This window comes from Perca fluviatilis, chromosome 2, assembly GCF_010015445.1.
Source record: "Perca fluviatilis chromosome 2, GENO_Pfluv_1.0, whole genome shotgun sequence".
Taxonomy (NCBI): Eukaryota; Metazoa; Chordata; class Actinopteri; order Perciformes; family Percidae; genus Perca; species Perca fluviatilis.
This window is the reverse complement of record NC_053113.1, coordinates 9361591-9383770: the sequence shown is the minus strand read 5'-3', so window position 1 is coordinate 9383770 and position 22180 is coordinate 9361591. Positions and strand designations below refer to the sequence as shown.

The window sequence follows — 22180 nt, the reverse complement described above, 5'->3', positions numbered from 1 at the left end:
GTTCAATACAATGGGAAAAGATTGCGGCTAGCTAGCTACACTTTCGGCATAACTATAGTATATTTATAGTTTGAATTTCGTCACGGTACTTATATTACAGGTTCCCCAAGGTCTTATAAAGCTAACAATTGTGTCCGATTTCAAATTAAGGCATTTTTGTGAACATCAGGGGTCTTGTTAGGAGGAGCAGCTAGCTAGCTATGTGTCCCCTTCAATACAATGGGGAAAGATCGCGGCTAGCTAGCTACACTTTTGGCATAACTATAGTATATTTACAGTTTGAATTTCGTCACGGCACTTTTATTACAGGTTCCCCAAGGTCTTACAAAGCTTAGCTAACACTTGTCCGATTTTAATTTAATGCATTTTTGTGAATTTCAGAGGTCTCGTTAGGAGGAGGTTAGCTAGCTCTCATTGATGGAGTCCAGCTCACCGCGGGCTCTATCATTGAGACTCGCGGACAAGAGGCGTTCATTTCCACGATCATTTGTTTAAATAACTCAACACACATATCCATTTAGGGGTGGGAGATATTGACAAAAATGAATATCTCGATATTTTTTTTCAATATCTCGATATCGATATTCAGACGATATTTTTGAAATCCTTCTAGAAGCAAGATGAAACCATAACAATAAACAAAGGGCTCTGTTCTGTAACATATTGCACACAACCATGTCCTTATTGGAAGCAGTCCTGGAGCTGGGACAGGGCCGGGTCAGACTAGGTTCTGATAGTCCTTCTACTTGGCTGTATAGTCCTTCTGACCGGGACTTATGCTGGGATCAGGAGTAGTTGGATGTGATCTGACTGGCCCAGGTGAGGGAGAGGAGCAGTTCTGTATCTTTCTTGATGTTAGAGTATACATGGTCTAGTGTGTTCTTCCCTCTAGTAACACAATCTACATGCTGGGAGAAAGCTGGAGGGGAACAGACTTTAAGGACGCCTTGTAAAAGTCCCCTGTATCCCGTATCCAGGTGATCGCGCTGCAGTTTGTTCACTATGGTTAGCAGTGAACCAAACTTTTGCTAATGTTAGCATCGAGGGCTATGTAGACGGCAGTGTGCGGTTTTCGTAGTAAATAAAATGGTCAGTATATTACCGACAGGGCTCCAGGTCAGGTGAGCCGTGCTGGGCAACGATCCTGCAGTTGGTACTCCATTCATGTGGGTAATCGTTCGCCGCCCCTACGTTTTCACGTCCAAAAAGTTTTTACTCAAAAAAACCCACAGTATTAATCGTACATATAATTGTTTAGAAGGTTATAGTGTGCGTTATTTGTTAACTTCCTTAAGCTCTTTTCATGTGTGGGGGGTCGGATTGTACAATTTATGAAATATTCGATATCCCAATTTTGCATATCGTCCAGACAACAATTTGGATATTATCGTCTAAACAATATATCGCCCACCTCTATATCCATTATAAGATTAACTGAAACCTGCGGTAAGAGATTGCGGGCGTAACAAGCTCGCTGACCGCGCTCTCAGTCACACACACCGGCTGTTTAGTAGGAAGAGGGGAGGGAGAACAGCAAGCTGCAGGCCCTGGAGCTCTGTCAGGGCAGCGGCGTTTGGTAGTCCAGTCACCCAGAAAGGGTGAGTTTGCGCAGGTATGGAGCACCGCGGGCTGCAAGCCGTGACGGAGCTCCATCTAGCTCACAGCAGGCCAGGGTCTGTGAAGGAGGACAGGCAGGGCAGCGATGTAGCAACCCAGGCAATCTGGCCGCTGTACTCACAGTTGGACAAAATTTGCCATTAGCCATCAATTTTCGTAAAACGGCCCATATTTGAGCTTTACATAGTTGATTTCCTTGCATAAAAAAGTTTCAGAAGTGAATTTTGTAATGGAATAGCAGAGATCTGCGCAACCTAGATTCAGAAGACTACCTGATCTCAGGTCAGTTGTGTAGCCTATGTAAATGTTGGGGCGTGACAAAGAGAGACTAGAGCCAAATGAGGAGGAGCCGCCGAGTTGACGTCAACTAGGCGGCTCGTTGAGATTTGCCCGTTTTCAGAGGCAGTTTCAAATTGTGAGATTTGCAGATGAAAGAGGTGTCATTGGGATTTTGAGGTTCTATGTATGTCCTATTTACCCTCCAAACTGTCATTTTTCAACTATGACAAGGAAAATCGGTTTTGCATTCTGTCACCCCTTCAATAACATCCCAACCATAGACTGTATATATGAATATAATAGTAATATTTACAGTCTATGATCTAAACACTTTCTTAATGAGATGCTGCGGATATTTAAAGGCTGATCATCTCAACTACAGTGTGGGTGTAGTTGCATTATGGGAAATGTAAATTGTAATTTCCCCACTGGGGATCAATAAACAGTATAAATTAATAAATTAGTATAAATTAATGTAGTTTGGTGAAACTGTGAATTAATTAAAAAAAAATCTACAACTTCTTATATATAAAATATGTCAAATTAGGACTATTAAAGAAAATATATATATATATATATATATATATATATATGTAAGTTTTTTACATATTTTATTACTTTGGTTATAAATGTATTTGTGTAGTTTTATATAATGCATATATAAAGTAAATATATTTTATTGACATAATCTGGTTAAAACATTAACACATAAATAAAACATAATTTATAAAAAGCTAATAATGAATAAATTGAATATATATGAATTGATAATTTAAGGGATAAAGTACATAAAAATAAATAATTAAAATAAACTGGTTCACATGAACTGTGTACACAAATAACGTCTCAATGACGTAATCACATAAAGGCAAAGTTCGTTACGCCAGCTGACGTTGCTGGCGTTTCATGTCTCTGTTGTGCTGTTGGGTCTTTGGAGGAAAGCAGCTTCTGCTCAGACTGGGGGGTTAAAAATACGTATTTTTAGTTTTTTACCGCGCGGACAGCAGATACTCTCTCTCTCATCATGAGTCACTTCTTTTAAAGCTGTCCTCCCATTTTTTGCAAAAAAAGCAATTGCCCATTTTCAAATTCAAAAGACACACACACACACACACACGTGAATGAAGAAAAGAAAGCTGTTAATGCAGATACTCTGTCTCACCACTGTGAGGTGCTGGGGTGTGTTTACACATTAACTGTTAATTATTACTTGTTAAAGAGTTTCCATTCTGCTGTTTCTGACTACTTTTACTCTTTCAGGACAATAATAAATGGAGGGTCAGTTTCAAACAGCTCTGTCTTTATTTCTGGACATCAGGAAGCAAACAACAGAGTAACAGAGGAATGACCATCAGACAATTTCAAAAAAAGTTCAAATTGGATGTATTATCCTTTTAGTTACCATCACCAAACCCACCAGACTCCATGTAAATAATCAGGACTTTTAGCGTGTATAGAGCCAGCATATCTCCACCAGACTCCATGTAAATAATTAGGACTTTTAGTGTGTATAGAGCCAGCATATCTCCACCAGACTCCATGTAAATAATCAGGACTTTTAGCGTGTATAGAGCCAGCATATCTCAACATGTAAATGGGTGAATTAAGTTTTTTTTTCAACCAAACCAGAGTGGTGATTTTTGGAACAGTGGAAAGATGAACCAAGACGGCTTTTGGTAGTTTTATTTAGTTTCTGTCCACTTTGACTGAAGTGTGTTTTACGACGATAAAAGTCCTGATTATTTTCATGGAGTCTGGTGGAGTTTGGTGATGGTGATTTCGGGGCTGTTTCATGTTAAACTAAAAGGATCTTACTCTTTAACTAAAAGGTCTATCTCTGTAGGGATCCATCCCATAATGTTGTCAGACACTTGTAGACAACTGCTGCTGAACATTAGTCCTGTAGGTGTACGTTACAGCTTGGTTCTTGTTTAATACTGGACCAGTTTCACAGATTGTTGTTCCATCAGACACTCAGACACACAAACATGGAGACATAGAGTCCAGGGTGAAACAAACAAAGTTCCCCTTTAAGTTCCTTTTCTTTGGTTCTGAAGTAGTTTTATCTCAGACACACACTGTGTATGAAAGCAGAACCTAAAGCTGCATGGCCTAAAGTATTAACCCTAATTTCCCATTTACATACATCCCATACATGCATTGTAATGGCACCAATATAATTTTTTGGGGGTCCCATAGACCACGCTCACTTTGACCAATGAGTACCCCACTGTAGGCGTGGCCTCAGGAGTGGCCCTAGATGGTACCCTCTAAGTTTCCTAAAAATCAGATGAGCCCTTCATGAGATATAAACTGTTGCATTTGTAGCGCCCTGTCACTACCCGATGTGAGTCAGTGCAGATGTGACATGCTCAGATTTAAACATTTACAACAGATCGTGTCATACTGAAATTTGTGAAATCCAAAAAATGAACTTTTTTCATTACAAACAATAACAGAAGATGGAAATAATTTCAAAACGTAGGTATCTATGATTGTTTGATTGCTAACGTTAAGCTCAAAATGCCATTCAAGTGAAAGGCCTTTGTTGTGTTTGATTGCTAACTTGTAGCCAGCAGTGAACCAACTTTGTTATGTTGTTACTTTCTATATTGCATTGAGATTACAGAAGTCTCTTGTTAGCAGGTTCTTGGAGGCTACTTGTCGCAAAGTGACCCATGCGCAACTCACATCTGCACTCGACTCACATCGGGCAGTGAAAGCCCCCTAGTGGCCAATCTTCGCCATGTTGTTGGCGAGCCAAACAAGAATCTAAAGTTTTGCGTTGATAGCATTTAAGTTGGCAGAGATCTGGCAAAGTTGGTGTTTTGAGTGAGTGAGAATCGGGTACCATCCCTACAATCCAGCAACACTTTGCTCTTCACAACATACATGTTTGTCTTCAGTCCGGGGGTCCAAACCTGGGGCCCGGGGCCCCGGTAGGGTCCTGGTCCTGCCTGTGGGAGGGTCCAGGTTCTACACCATGCCACTCCACTGCAGCGAGGTGTATGCCACGCGGCCGTCCGTCCCCGGTGAACACAGCAGCACCGTCTTCTTGACGTTGGAGCCCAGACGAGACACGGCCAGGACGTCCAGCAGACTCAGGGACTCATCCAGAGACACACACACGGCTATGAAGTGGGCGTGGAAACGGAGAGGATCCCCTGGAGGACAGAGAGACAGACAGAGAGACAGACAAGTAGAGAGAGACAGGTAGAGAGACATACAGGTAGAGAGAGACAGACAGACAGTTAGAGAGAGACAGACAGTTAGAGAGAGACAGCGTAGAGCGAGGAGAAAGACAGGGGAGAGACAGGTAGAGAGACAGGGGGTAGAGAAAGAGAGAAAAAGATAGAGAAAGAGAGAGAGAGAGAGAGAGAGAAAGAGAGATATTTTTTATTATAAATATAATGTAAAATATATATATAATATAATATAAGAGTGAAACTGACCTGGATAAACCAGGAGAAAAAAAAAAAAAAAAAAAAAAAAAAAAAAAAAGAAAAAAAAAAAAAAAAAAAAAAAAAAAAAAAGAGAAAGCGGAAAAGAAAGTCCCCCCAATACTTCCCCCCCTTCCCGGCAGAGGTCAGGTAGGCCCCCCCCCCTCAGGTCTCTGAACACCTGGTGGCACCTTGATCGATGGAAGTGCAGTAGGGCCCTGGCCGTGGTAGCTGAGCTGCACCGCCATCGCCGAGCGAGGAAAGGAGAAGCTGCTTTCCAACGCCGCCAGACGGCACCGCAGAGACTCGTCTCCGGACTCTACAGGGAACAGGATCAGGGGACAGGATCAGAACCAGGATCAGGGAACAGGATCAGGTCAAGTACCAGGACCAGGGAACAGAACCAGAACCAGAACCAGGATCATGACTATTATGGGGTTGTGTAAAGTTGTATAAAGTTGTAATATTTCCAGATAAAGAGTCATGAAGAAGGCTGTGATTGATCAGCTTTTAACATAGTTTCACATGAATTTCTTGCACGAGTTCAAATATTTTATCTCATACAAATTCCGCGGCTGAAATTATGCAAAATATTTGACACCAGACTTCTCAGTTATTGCGAGTGGGTGTTGGGGAAGGTTCATTCACAGCCCATTTCCAAGGGGCCCCGCACGACGGCCACTCCACCAAATGCCTCTGGGTGTAACTGGATAGTCCTTCAACCAATCAGAGCGATGAAAGAGATGACGTATGCGACCCGACGGAAAAACATCTCAACCAGCGAGCATGTTGGAGAGCCCTATCGTTATCGTCATCGTGTAAAGCCCGCCTCAACGGTTGTGATTGGTGTAAAGCCCGCCTCAACGGTTGTGATTGGTGTAGAGCCCGCCTCAACGGTTGTGATTGGTGTAAAGCCCGCCTCAACGGTTGTGATTGGTGTAAAGCCCGCCTCAACGGTTGTGATTGGTGTAAAGCCCTCCTCAACGGTTGTGATTGGTGTAGAGACCCCCTCAACGGTTGTGATTGGTGTAAAGCCCGCCTCAACGGTTGTGATTGGTGTAAAGCCCTCCTCAACGGTTGTGATTGGTGTAGAGCCCCCAGCCCGTCTCAACGGTTGTGATTGGTGCAAAGCCCCGCTCACGTACGGTTTGTGTGCCTTGATTTGGGATAAACTGGAACTGGGCTTGAATGGGCTCTTGGCCAGACAGACTTGCAGAGAAAATCTCAAATTTGCCGGAAGTTCATCAGGGTTTTCCCAGGCGAACAAAATTGTAAATACTACAGCACTATGTACCCCAAATAAACTGAGAGCAAAAGCTTGTTTTCTGAAATGAGTTTGTAAGTATGTATGTAGTTTTAGATGGAGCGATGATGTCATGGTGACACGTTCTCACCTATGGGTGATGATGTCATGGTGACACGTTCTCACCTGTGGGTGATGATGTCATGGCTCGGAGCAGCGCTGACTTCCTGTCTTCCAGAGCGAGGACACTCTGCTCCTCGTAGCTCCGCTGCTGGGCCTCCTGGTACTGCTGCACCTGTAGCTCCACCCGTCCATCCTGCACACGCACACAGACAGACAGACAGACACACACACATACAGACACACACACACACACATTAGAGTTAACCTAGTCTGGATTGGTAATAATAATAACTACAAAATTCCGCAAGAAATTATGACAGTGTGCATACTACTTGGTGCACATCCGAATAACACCGGCTGACAGTAAATCTGCTGTTTGACATGGCCAACACGGCCTACAGTAAAGAGAGGACAACATGGCCTACAGTAAAGAGAGGACAACATGGCCTACAGTAAAGAGAGGACAATACAGCCTACAGTAAAGAGAGGACAACATGGCCTACAGTAAAGAGAGGACAACACGGCCTACAGTAAAGAGAGGACAGAGCCTACAGTAAAGAGAGGACAACATGGCCTACAGTAAAGAGAGGACAGAGCCTACAGTAAAGAGAGGACAACATGGCCTACAGTAAAGAGACAACACAGTCTACAGTAAAGAGAGGACAACATGGCCTACAGTAAAGAGAGGACAACACGGCCTACAGTAAAGAGACAACACAGTCTACAGTAAAGAGAGGACAACATGGCCTACAGTAAAGAGAGGACAACACGGCCAACAGTGAAGAGACAACACAGTCTACAGTAAAGAGAGGACAACACGTCCTACAGTAAAGAGAGGACAACATGGCCTACAGTAAAGAGAGGACAACACGGCCAACAGTGAAGAGACAACACAGTCTACAGTAAAGAGAGGACAACACAGTCTACAGTAAAGAGAGGACAACACGTCCTACAGTAAAGAGAGGACAACATGGCCTACGGTAAAGAGACAACACAGTCTACAGTAAAGAGAGGACAACACGTCCTACAGTAAAGAGAGGACAACATGGCCTACGGTAAAGAGACAACACAGTCTACAGTAAAGAGAGGACAACATGGCCTACAGTAAAGAGAGGACAACACAGTCTACAGTAAAGAGAGGACAACACGTCCTACAGTAAAGAGAGGACAACATGGCCTACAGTAAAGAGACAACACAGTCTACAGTAAAGAGAGGACAACACGGCCTACAGTAAAGAGAGGACAACACAGTCTACAGTAAAGAGAGGACAACACAGCCTACAGTAAAGAGAGGACAACACGGCCTACAGTAAAGAGAGGACAACACAGTCTACAGTAAAGAGAGGACAACACAGCCTACAGTAAAGAGAGGACAACACGGCACACAGTAAAGAGAGGACAACATGGCCTACATTAAAGAGTCTCCATGATAGGAGGTGTGTGTGTAGTGTGTCAGAAGTTGTTGATATGGTCTGGCGAACGCATTGATGTAGTTTTTATGTTTGTGTTGTCAAATATATGGGACACAGAGCAGGTAACAAACAGGGAACCGTCTGCGTCTGCGTTTCTATCGGCAGTTGGTATGAAGAGAGCCAAAAGTTTAAGTCCGGTAGATTCCATATTTACATGTGTGGGATCGGCACAAGATTTCCTACGTTTTGACCAACCGTGATGTATGAAGAATGAAAACTGTAGGGGAGAGAGCAATTTGTTTGGAAAGATTTCAGAGAATCATACTGCAGCTTCCCCCCTCTGTCCTTCCCTCTACCTGTCATCATCTCTACCTTGATCTATGTTAAGCAATTTCCCGAAGATTTCCCATTAAAATCTATGGGAAATTGTGCGGCATTTTTTTGCCGATTCGTTGAAAACCCCTGTGAAAAAAATCTCTTAGAAAAGTCATAGAACACCATTCCCGATCATTGCACACGTTTTGATGTATTTTGTGTGCATGTTTTGGCAATGCTCCGTGACTAGTAGCGGGGCAAAAATGTGGCGGAAGATGGAGAATAAGTATGGGGGATAATAGTCATTCTGCCGATTGCTGCTATTGCAGCACATCGGCACACTGAATGATAATAAACACTGCTTTAAGAATAGTGATTTTCACTGATTGGCCCCTGAAGGAAAACATAATTTTCTGTGACAATATTCTGGTTAGTTTGGACTTTAAGGTAAAGGTAAAGGTAAAGGTACTTTATTTGTCACATACACGTACATGTAGCGAAATTCATTCTCTGCATTTAACCTATCCCTCAAGGGAGCAGTGGGCAACCAATGACGGCGCCAAGTCACGGGGACCAACTCCAGATCTGAGCCAGTGCCTTGATCAAGGGCACTGACTGGAGAACCTAGTACATGTTTTTGATGGTGGGGGAAACCGGAGCACCCGGAGGAAACCCACGCAAACATGGGGAGAACATGCAAACTCCACACAGAAAGGCCAGAGTAACTAAGATGAAGGTTACATCTCCGTGGTAAAACCAAAAATCAACACAACTTTAGTATCAAAATAACAGTTTAGACTTTACACCCAAACTGAAGAGAGACACACAGCTGCTTTACTTGGCCAATGAGGTTTAACCATGTATCAGCTAATATAAACGTTAAGATGTTCGTATGTTTTCATATTAGCCTTTACACCAGTGGGTACATTAACTAACTAACCTGGTTATCAGCGGGTGTAGCGGTGGGGGGGCCGACATGGCGTTCGGTCAGCAGCCGCTCCTCCTCTGGCAGCAGCAGCAGTGGGCGTCCCAGCCTCACGTTCTGGCGGGGCGTCCGGGGCAGCGCGCCCAGCAGCGCCCCCACCAGGCCCTGAGCCCGCATCGAGCGCAGGTCCTCCACCCTCCACAGCAGGGGGGAGGAGTCACACAGGCTGACCGCCAGGGGGGAGGAGTCACACAGGCTGACCGCCAGGGGGGAGGAGTCACACAGGCTGGTCGCCGCGGTTCGAGGCGGAGGCTCGTCCATCACCCCAAACTGTGAAGATCAAAACAAACTTTATCAATAAGTCGGCTGTTACCATCTGATTTATGTCCTAATCATTTCATGTTTATTTGAATCTGTGTGGTTGTGTGTGAGAGAGTGTGGGTGTGTGTGTGTGTGTAAATTAATAAACTGAAAGGATGTGCGTGGTTTCAGGTTTGACAGACTTTAAGGATATGAAGCATTTGAAACTTCAAGAACAGCCTTTTTTCACCTTCGTAACATTGTCAAAATTAGGAACATCCTATCTCAACACGATGCTGAAAAACTAGTCCATCCTGATTCACTCAAAGTAGAGGGAGGCAGGGACAGTACAGCCCGATTCCGGTTGAGAAGAGTTCTAGCCCGACCAGGCGCCTCTGCTCCTTACCTGCCTCTCTTAGTTATGCTGCTATAGTTTTAGACTGCGGGGGACTTCCTTTGACACACTGAGCTTCTCTCTCCTCTCTCTTTCCATCTGTGTGCTTCCATGTTCCAGAAATGCTTGTTACTAACTAACCGAGCTCGGGGAGCTTATTCCCCCGAGTCCATATGTTTTCTCTTTCGCCCAGCAGGTTTCCTTGGATTAGGAGAAAATACCGCCCTGCTACTAGGGGTGGTTATGGCACAGTGGATATGACACACGCCTTTGGTGTGGGAGACCCTGGTTCGATTCCCACTCGCGATACATCAATCAATATTGTTCCATACTTTTCTTATTGTGTTGAAATATGGGGCACGCGCCCCACACACCACAAATATAAAACCTATTTTTATTTTACAAAAAGCCATAAGGATAGCCAATCATTCACCGTATAATGAACCGACAAACTCAATATGTTGCAAATTTAAAGCAATAAAACTTTCAGATCTTGTCCGTCTGAATACTGCGGTCTTTAGGTTTAAAGTCTATATGAAAATTTTGCCTAAAAACATAATATGTTTGTTTGAAAAACGGGAACAGAAATATAACCTAAGAGGAGAGAATATGTTTAAAAAACAAATGGTTAGAACAAATTTTAAAATGAATACGATTTCGGTAAAAGGGGTCGACTTGTGGAATGGTCTCACCGATGATCTTAAGAGGAGCAATTCCATTCATTATTTCAAAAAACAGTTTAAAACATAAATTTTTGTTAAATATATGGTGGCCTAAGACAAATTGTTTGTGATTAAGTGCATATGTCTTTATGTATGTATGTATGTATGTATGTATATGTATATTTATATATATATATATAGTATGTATACATGTATGTGTGTATGAATACACGTTTACGCATGTATATTGTTTATGTTTAAATTCTGATGGGTAGATGTTGTTTTGTAAAACAGGGTAGGCGTAATAAGCCACGGCTTCAGCCTACACCTTTTCGGTTGCCACCCTTGTTTCTAATGAATTTGCTGTACATATATTACGTTCTATGTTCAGTAACCAAATAAACTTTCATTCATTCAAACTTTCATTCATTCATTCAATGTGTCCCTGAGCAAGACACGTAACCCCTAGTTGCTCCAGAGGTGTGTAGCCTCTGACATATATAGCGATTATAAGTCACTTTGGATAAAAGCGTCAGCTAAAATGACACATCCTGCTGCGTCCTACTATGCCCTGCTACATCCTGTGACTCCCTGCGGTGCCCTGCTACATCCTGTGACTCCCTGCAGTGCCCTGCTACATCCTGTGACTCCCTGCTATACCCTGCTACATCCTGGGACACCCTGCAATGCCCTGATTTGCTATGAGCTACTACAGCTACTATTTCTAGTCACTGATACATTATCTTTATTGTGACTGTTATTGCCACTGTTCATCACCCCCCACCCGGCACCGTCAAACACCTCCTACCAAGAGCCTGGGTCTGTCCCATCAGACACCGCCTACCAAGAGCCTGGGTCTGTCCCATCAGACACCTCCTACCAAGAGCCTGGGTCTGTCCCGTCAGACACCTCCTACCAAGAGCCTGGGTCTGTCCCTTCAGACAACTCCTACCAAGAGCCTGGGTCTGTCCCATCAGACAACTCCTACCAAGAGCCTGGGTCTGTCCCATCAGACAACTCCTACCAAGAGCCTGGGTCTGTCCCATCAGACAACTCCTACCAAGAGTCTGGGTCTGTCCCATCAGACACCTCCTACCAAGAGTCTGGGTCTGTCCCGTCAGACACCTCCTACCAAGAGCCTGGGTCTGTCCCGTCAGACACCTCCTACCAAGAGTCTGGGTCTGTCCCATCAGACACCTCCTACCAAGAGTCTGGGTCTGTCCCGTCAGACACCTCCTACCAAGAGCCTGGGTCTGTCCCTTCAGACACCTCCTACCAAGAGTCTGGGTCTGTCCCATCAGACACCTCCTACCAAGAGTCTGGGTCTGTCCCGTCAGACACCTCCTACCAAGAGCCTGGGTCTGTCCCGTCAGACGCCACCTACCAAGAGCCTGGGTCTGTCCCAGGTTTCTTCCTGAGAGGAAGTTTTTCCTCGCCACTGTCCCACTGAATGCTTGCTCTTGGGGAACTACTGGAATTGTTGGGTCTTTGTAAATTATAGAGTGTGGTCTAGACCTACTCTATCTGTAAAGTGTCTCGAGATAACTCTTGTTATGAATTGATACTATAAATAAAAGTGAATTGAAGATACTCAAAGAAAACGACATCACAATGAGCAGAAATACAAACGGGGAGTTCAGGGTCAGAGAGATAAAGCTCAATGTTTTTGGTCAATGTGGTGATGTCTCAGGGAGGCCACACACACACACACACACACACACACACACACACACACACACACACCTATAGAGAAGTAGCTCATAAAACCACACATAACATCTGAACTGTCCCTTTAAGATAAAACTCATCAGCTTCAAAAGCTCCACATCTTACATTATGTCATCTGAGACAGACCAGGAAACCAGTGAGTTCCTGTTGAGTTGTCAGTGAGAAGAGACGCACACACAGACGGTAAGATTTACCTTTTATTACAAAGCTGTGACTTTAACTGAGGATGGATAGTTACAGGAAGGCGCTCTGAAGTACTGAAGAAGTGAAATACTTTAACTGTAATCTGCTGCAGACTGAAAAACACTTTGAGACTCAAAGTGAAAGTACCTGAGGCGACTTTCTGCAGCGGGGTGGGTGGGGGTGGCACACGGGAGACGTTTACCTTCTGGGCCTTCTGACAGAAATCTCTCAGGTTTAGACAACAACACTACTTAGTTTAGTTTAGGAAAAGATAGTTTGGGTTAAAATAAACCCTTCTGGCAGACTCTCTGAAGGCAAACTTGTCCCGTGTGCGAGGGAGGCAAACACAACTGACTTCCTGTTTTAAAGGGGTGATAGAATGGTTATATAGCGATTTCACACTGTTCCTTAAGGTCTCCTAATAGAGTATGTAACATTGGTTTGGCTGAAAATGGCCCAGGCGCTGTTCTATGCGCCCCAATGCAACCCCGTAAAAATAGGCCTGATTGAAATGATTGGTTTCTGCCTATATGGTATGCTCATGAATATTTAGATGAGCTGGTGGCTGATTGGTTGAGCAAAGCGCACACACACACACAGAAATTGTATACATTGTTTGTTTGCTATTTCATTACTAAATTCACTTCTGAGACTTTTTTATTTGAGAAATCAACTATGTAGAGGTCTATTATGGGCCGTTTTATGAAAATTGATGGCTAATTGCAAATTTTGTCCGACTGTGTGTCGGAGTTCAGAGGCCGGTGCTGCCTGGGTTGTTGCCACACCGCCCTGCCTGTCCTCCTTCACAGACCCCGGCCTGCTGTGAGCTAGATGGAGCTCTGTCACGGCCGGCAGCCCACGGTGCTCCATACCCAACGCAAAGTCACCATTTCTGGGTTACTGGACTACCAAATGCCGCTGCCCTGACAGAGCTCCACGGCCGGCAGACTCCATACCGCGCAAAGTCACCGTTTCTGGGTTCATAGGAATGAATGGCAAACATAGCCTCCTCCTACGAGACCGAAAAAAATAAAAAATAAATCAAATTCCGAAAAAATGCATTAAATTGAAATTGGACAAAAGTGGTACTGTGGTAGCTGTGACAAGTGTTGTGACGAAATTCAAAGTGTAATACAAAATGTGTGCCGAAAGTGTAGCCGCAATCTTTTCCCATAGGATTAAATGGGAAAACAATACAAACAATATCATATCAATAACATATCATAACCTCTCAAATTCTCAAAAATGTATTAAATTGAAATTGGACAAAAGTAAGCTTTGTAAGACCTTAGGGTAGCTGTGACATAAATGTTATGATGAAATTCAAAGTGTAAATATACTAAATGTATGTTGGAAACTCAACGGGGGTCTGTGAAGGTGGACAGGCGGTGCGGGCACCCACCCAGGCAGAACCAGCAACTGTATCGCGTTAACGTGTGAGCTCCTGAACTCTGACACATTCAGACAAAATTTGCAATTAGCCATACATTTTCGGTAAAAGCCCATATCGACCTCTACATAGTTGATTTCTTGCATAAAAAAGTCTCAGAAGTGGATTTAGTAATTAAATAGCAGACAAACAATGTATAACATTTCCCCGGAGATCTTCGCGACCTAGATTCCCAAGACAAAACTGACCCCAGGTCAGTGGCCCATGTAATGGCGCTTTTCCATTACATGGTACCTACTGCTAACTTTTTGGTTTCCATTACGGAAAAGTGACCTGGTACCTGCTAACAGGTACTTTTAAAGTACCACCTCAGTCGAGGTTCCAAGCGAGACTGGAGCGAGCCGAGAAGGTGACGTGAAACCCTGCAGGCTGCAGATTGGTCGGAAAGAATCGTCACTGATCACTGCATTGCTAGCGACGAGACGGCATTTTTTAAATAGTTTAGCCAGCGGTGTTTTTTTGCTGCCCGAGGCTCCTGTTAATACATCTTAATCTTAATCTTAATCATCTTAATACATCCATGGAGGCTCCAAGCAGAGCTTTCTCCGTAGCATACAAGGTGGCCTGATGTTTTATACTCTTGGTGGCTGGTGTGTGTTTAGTGCGCCGTATGTGTGTGTGTAGCTGGTGAGCCGAGGGAGAGAAGTGAAGAGAGTGACGGCGATTAGCTCGACAGCGGTAGTGACTCCTAGAGTCATATAGTGAGAGAAACAAAGTGTCTGCCCTGTTCTTTCTGACCACGGTGGGAAATCTGGAGCAGGAGAAGTTAACTATCTTGTTGATTTCATGTTGTTTTACGGAGAAGGGGAGAACCAGGAAATGAGTGAGCAATGCAAGCATGCAAGCCATGCCCGCGGCGGTAAGCTATAATGACGACCAGCCCGCGCTGGTGACACTAAAATCTGCAATGGAAAAGGGCCTTTAGTCGCCCGAGTGTGAGCAGAGTGTCCGGCAGTAGGTACCCATATATGTAATGGAAGCATACATAAATGTTGGGGCGTGACAATGGGAGAAAAGTAGAGAGCCAAATAAGGAGGAGCCACAGAGTTGGCGTCAACTTTTGGCTTTGTAGAGATTAGCCCGTTTTTCAGAGAGGCAGTTTCAAATTGTGAGATTTGCAGGAAAAGGGTGTCAATGGGATTATGAGCTTCTGTATGTCCTATTTACCCTCAAACTGTTATTCAACTAGCGATAAAGGTAAACTTGGTTATGCAATCTATCACCCCTTTAACGTCTGCTGTTTCTGCTGTTTCAGCTGCTCTCAAAATGGCTTCCATGTCCAGAGGAGGATTTCTGCTGTTCGGTCTGTCATGAAGTCTTTAGAATCACTGTTGTTCTATCGTAGCGCCGCTTTCGTATTCATTACGTTGAGCTTTACTGAGAACGCTTCGTTATTTTATTCGCAACATTTGTTATTTAATTCAGAACATTCTTGTTATTTACTGGAGAGAACATTCTGTTATTTATTCAGAACATTCAGTTATTTATTCAGAACGCTCTGTTATTTACTCAGAACATTCTAGCAGTCGTTATTCAGAACATTCTGTTATTATTTTATTCAGAACATTCTGTTATTTATTCAGAAACTGCTCTGCCATTACCTTGTGAAATATCTTGGTGCTATTTATTCAGAACGTTTCATTATTTGCCTCAGAACATTCTGTTATTTATCTGGTGAACATTCTGTTATTTACCGAGAACATTCAGTTATTTATTCAGAAATTAGCCCAAGTTATTTACTCAGAAGACAGATGATCTAAACTTCTGTTATTTATCCAGAACGATTCGTATTATTTATATGTCAGAACGCTCTGTTAGTTTTCCCGCCATAGGAACGCTTCTTGTTACTACTTCTAGGAACATTCTATTTACTCAAATTTGTTATTTACTTAGAAACATTCTGTTATCATCAGAACAGTTATATTTACTCAGAACTTCTGTTATTTACTAAAACATCTGTTTATTTACTCCAGGAAATTCTGTTATTTACTCAGAACATTCTGTTATTACTAGAACCTCTGTTATTTACTCAGAACGTTCTGTATTTATTGAATTCTGTATTTCAGGAACATTCTGTTATTTCTTCAGAACATCTTGTTATTACAGAACAGTCTGTATTTACTCAAGAACATTCCTGTTATTTACTAAGCTTTATAGATACGTCCAGAACATTCTGATATTTACTCAGAACGTTCTGTTATTTACTCAGAACGTTCTGTAGTTATTTATTATAAACTATCTATTATTTGTTATTCTGTTATTTATTTTTGGTAGAACATTCTGTTATTTACTCAGAACATTCTGTTATTTATTCAGAACTATTTATTTACTCAGAAATTTGTTATTTATTCAGAACATTCTGTTATTTATTCAGAACATTCTGTTATTTATTCAGAACGTTCTGTATTATTCGTGAATTTGTTATTTATTAGAATCGCTCTGGTTTACATTCAGAACATTCTGTTATTTATTCAGAACTTTGTTGCTTACTCAGAACATTCTGTTATTTATGAGAACCTCTGTTATTTATTCAGAACATTCTTTATTACAGAACATTCTGTTACTGAGACATGTCAAACCCAAACTATCCTTTATAGCAACAGAACATAAAACGATACATACAGTTTACAAACACTTATACAACACGTTTTCCACTTATTATAAATATCTTTATTCAAACCTTGTTATTTACTCAGAACCTCTGTTATATACTAACATCTTCTCAATTCTGTTTTACTACTGTATTTACTACATTAAAATAATTTATGGAAAATTCTGTTATTTACTCAGAACATTCTGTTATTTACTCAGAACTTCCTGTTATTTATTCAGAACATTCTGTTATTTATTCAGAACATTCTGTTATTTATCGAACGCTCTGTTAGCTACTCAGAACATTCTGTTATTTACTGAGAACATTCTGTTATTTATTCAGAACATTCTGTTACGACTCAGAACATCTGTTATTTACTCCCAGAACATTCTGTTATTTACTGAGAACATTCTGTTATTTACTCAGAACATTCTGTTATTTACTCAGAACATTCTGTTATTTACTCAGAACGTTCGTTATTTACTCAGAACATTCTGTTATTTCACACTGAGAACATTCTGTTATTTACTCAGAACAGCCTGTTATTTACTCAGAACATTCTGTTATTTACTCAGAACAGTCTGTTACTACTCAGAACATCTGTTATTTACTCAGAACGTTCTTGTTATTTACTCAGAACATCTGTTTTTACTAGATTGTTTTTACAAACTCTGTTATTACTCAGAACATTCTGTTATTTACTCAGAACATTTCTGTTATTTACTCCAGAACATCTGTTATTTACTGGAGAATCTGTTATTTACTAGAACATCTGTTATTTACTCAGAACATTCTGTTATTTATCAGAACTTCTGTTATTTATCTTTTTCACACTATCTTTCTCTACTCACAACCACCAAACTTTTATTTACAACCTGTTATACTCAGAAAATGTTATCAAACATTATTAAGACATTATTAAAACATCTGTTCTTCGGTTAAACCTTGATTTACAAATATTCTGTTATTTATCTCAGAACATTCTGTTATTTATTCAGAAGTCTGTTATTTTACAGAACATTCTTTATTTATCAGAACTCTGTTTTATTAAACATTCTTTATTTATGAACATTCTGTTATTCTGAGAACATTAGTTATTTATCAGAACAGTTGTTATTTACCAGAACATTCTGTTATTTATTCAGAACGTCTGTTATTTATTCAGAACATTCTGTTATTTAATTCAGAACATTCTGTTATTTCGACTAGAACATTCTGTTATTTATCAGAACTTCTGTTATTTACTCAAATTATTATTAAACTTATTTATTCAGCATTTTTTACAGACGTTTTTTATCACATCACTACTGGCAGTAAAATTCTCATTTACTGCATTCTTTATTTTTCAATCAATTATTCATTTTTCCTTTAATCCTTATTTACCCACTTTTATTTACTGAGAACTTTTTATTCAAACATATCAACATCTGTATTACTAAACATTCTGTTATTATTCAACATTGTTATTTATTCAATTGTTCTACTTTATTACTTAGAATTTTTATTTACATTCTGTTATTTTAGAACATTGTTATTTATTCAGAACGTTTGTTACTATCAGAACTTTGTTATTTACTCAGAACTTCTGTTATATCAGAACATTGTATTTATTCAGACATTTTTATTTACTCAGAACATTTCATTTTTACAGACGTTTCTGTTATTTATTCAGAACATTCTGTTATTTATTCAGAACGTTCCGTTATTTACTCAGAACATTCTGTTATTTATTCAGAACATTCTGTTATTTACTGAGAACATTCTGTTATTTATTCAAACTTCTGTTATTTACTCAGAAATTCTGTTATTTATTCAGAACATTCTGTTAACTTTTTTATTTACAGAACATTCTGTTATTTATCAGAACATTCTGTTATAGAATTGTTATTTTTCAGAAAGTTATTTATGTTATTCAGAACATTCTTTATTTATTCAAGAACAGTCTGTTATTTACTCAGAACATTCTGTTATTTATTCAGAACAGTCTGTTATTTATTCGAACATTCGTTATTTACTCAGAATAGTCTGTTATTTACTCAGAACATTCTGTTATTTACTCAGAACATTCTGTTATTTATTCAGAACGTTCTGTTATTTACTCAGAACGTTCTGTTATTTACTCGAACATTCTGTTATACTCAGAACGTTCTATTATTGCATTTCTCAGAACATTTTACACTGACAAAAATAAAATAAAATAAACTCCTCCCTCCCTCTCCTCCAAACCCCGCTCCAACAACCTATGAATTGAGTAATTATTTAACTTGTATTATTGTATTTGTAAATTATATTTTAGTCTGTTTTATTTTCATCCTGACCGTTTTAACACTCTCTTTAATGTTCCATGTAAAGCTCTTTGAGTTGCCCTGTAGCTGAAAAGTGCTGTTGAAGTAAAGCTGCCTTGCCTTCTAGCCTCAGCCTGTCAGTCAGTCCCCAGGGCAGAGAAACCACCGTTGTGCCTGCTCGTCTCACAGGAAGTGTAACGTCAACAGCACCGCGACCGCTTTCAGCTCGCCATTAATATCCTATAGTTTTTTAGATCTATAACTACATGCTGTCCTGTGTTATATTACGGTTATAATGAGGTTATATTAAGGTTATATTAAGGTTATATTAAGGTTATATTAAGGTTATAATGTGTAGTATGATCTGTGTTATATTAAGGTTATATTAAGGTTATATTAAGGTTATAATGTGTAGTATGATCTGTGTTATATTAAGGTTATATTAAGGTTATAATAAGGTTATAATGTGTAGTATGATCTGTGTTATATTAAGGTTATATTAAGGTTATAATAAGGTTATAATGTGTAGTATGATCTGTGTTTGTTGCTCTCAGCGTCTGCTGTTCTGGTGACGGCGAGCACGGAGGTGGATAAAACCGGCGCTTCTTATTACGGCGAGCAGACGCTTCATTACCTCGCCGTCAACGGAGAGACCGCGCTGGTCCAGCTACGTGAGTCACTGTACACACACACACACACACACACACACACACACACACACCAGAGCTGTCAATCTTCCTTTATAATACTATTCGAATTACATTTGATATTTTTTTAAATATTCGAATAATATTCAAATATTTAATGCTCATTTGCAGCCTGTTAAATATGTTCTACACTACTCAGGCTTATGCATCGTCAAAGCCACTAAAGGCATGTGGTTGTTGTTACTCGTTCTGTCCACTAGAGGGACTTCTAACATCAGCCTGGCCTTGAGGGGACCTGCACGCAACTTTGTTTACATTCATTTTCCACCACGAGCACACAGCGACAAACACACATCAACAGAGTAATGAAACATTATCAACCAGTGTAGTGAAGCGGCTCTGTTGTAACGGCTAACGGTGCTCGGTTAGCATAATGTCATCATGTTAGAAAGCACAGCCCAAACGTTTTGCCATAAACTAGCTAGCTAGGTAAGTAACAATGCTAACGGCATTAATAACTAAGCCAAACGGTGCTGTCACTACTATTTTAGTGATTTATAAGCAACCTGTTTCTTGCAGATTGTCACGTTACTGAGAATACAGCTATTAGAATGTAATATATGAAGTAGAAGCTAACTTTGACAGCTGTAGGGCAGCTAACGTTACCTTTAGCTGTCTCCATGGAGCTCCCAGCTACGCTAACGTTACTATAACTCTGACAGCTGTTGGGCAGCTAACGTTACCTTTAGCTGTCTCCATGAAGCTCCCAGCTACGCTAACGTTACTATAACTCTGACAGCTGTAGGGCAGCTAACGTTACCTTTAGCTGTCTACATGGAGCTCCCAGCTACGCTAACGTTACTATACCTCTGACAGCTGTAGGGCAGCTAACGTTACCTTTAGCTGTCTACATGGAGCTCCCAGCTACGCTAACGTTACTGTACCTCTGACAGCTGTAGGGCAGCTAACGTTATCTTTAGCTGTCTACATGGAGCTCCCAGCTACGCTAACGTTACTATAACTCTGACAGCTGTAGGGCAGCTAACGTTACCTTTAGCTATCTACATGAAGCTCCCAGCGTACGTATCTTTACGACAGTCTACCGTACCCCCCTGGGGGGGGCAGGCTAACGTTATCTTTAGCTGTCTCCATGGAGCTCCGTGCCACGCTTAACGTTACTGTAACTCTGACAGCTGGCAGGGCAGCTAACGTTACCTTTAGCTGTCTACATGGAGCTCCCAGCTACGCTAACGTTACTGTACCTCTGACAGCTGTAGGGCAGCTAACGTTATCTTTAGCTGTCTACATGGAGCTCCCAGCTACGCTAACGTTACTATAACTCTGACAGCTGTAGGGCAGCTAACGTTACCTTTAGCTATCTACATGAAGCTCCCAGCTACGCTAACGTTACTGTACCTCTGACAGCTGTAGGGCAGCTAACGTTATCTTTAGCTGTCTCCATGGAGCTCCCAGCTACGCTAACGTTACTGTAACTCTGACAGCTGTAGGGCAGCTAACGTTACCTTTAGCTGTCTCCATGGGTGGTAGGGGAGGACTCATGAATATGCCTGCTCTGGTTGGGTTGGTTAGGTTTAGGCAAGAGGAGTGGGATGGTTAGGGTTAGGGTAAGAATGTCAGGGCGATAATATTCCAAAAAGGTGTAATACATGAGTAGTATGGATAACTGTGTGTAAATATATGCCAAGGTACTGTAAATGCACAGGGGTGCAAATAGCATACACTGCTAATTGTACCAGGGTACAAATAGCCTCACCCAATATTTATTCATAATTCAAATTGAAAGTCCAAAGAGAAAACAAAGCAAGATCAATTAAAAATATTATTTTTTTTTTTTTTTTTTTTCCATTTGGCTTTGGCTTTTGAATTTAATTTTGAATTTTAATTTAACATTGGCTTTTAATTTTCATTTAATATTTGGCATTTGAATTTAACATTGGCTTTTAATTTTCATTTAATATTTAGTTTTTGAATTTGAATTTAACATTGGCTTTCAATTTTCATTTAATATTTGGCATTTCAATTTCCATTTAACATTGGCTTTTCGTTTGGACTTGACACATGTCAATGTAAATGAGGAGGCGTGGCCCAAAGGCTGGTGGGGGGGGGGGTCTGAAAGGAAAGGGGGGCAGAGGCACCTTATGAGCAGCAGGGGGAGCTGACTGCTGGGGAGCATCTGTCTGCAGCTTCACCACCAGGCTGGCTTGGCCTCTTATTTCACATGATAGAAATGATGATGTAGGATGATCTAAAAAAAGTCTCAGAAGTGAATTTAGTGGTGAAAAAGCAGATGAAAATTGTAAAAAGTTTCCAGTTGTTTGCTGCTGCTACTACTGCAAACTCCCGATCTAGATTATAGAATGATTGCTTTTTTATAATTTCCATCTGCATTCACTTCTGAGACTTTTTTATGCGATAAATTAACTGTGTAGAGTTTGAATATGGGCAGTTTTACAAACGTTGATGGCCAACTGCACATTTTCTCCGATGTCGTCAGAAGCTTCAGTCTGACGGGACAGCCAGCTGGTGGCGGCCGGGATCGCCTCCCTGCTGGCCGGCCAGTGAT

General features: G+C 41.2%; 1 protein-coding gene and 1 pseudogene across 1 annotated transcript in view; one reads left to right on the top strand and one right to left on the bottom strand.

Moving 5' to 3' along the window:
- The window catches only part of eif2a (eukaryotic translation initiation factor 2A), an 85447-nt gene that overhangs the window by 49885 nt on the left and 13382 nt on the right, over positions 1-22180 (top strand). Inside the window, exon 7 of the mRNA XM_039777568.1 lies at positions 19504-19620. Coding sequence (XP_039633502.1) covers positions 19504-19620 — 117 coding nt within the window. The remainder of the gene's footprint in view (positions 1-19503; positions 19621-22180) is intronic.
- Positions 4391-9681, bottom strand: LOC120543935 (annotated as a pseudogene).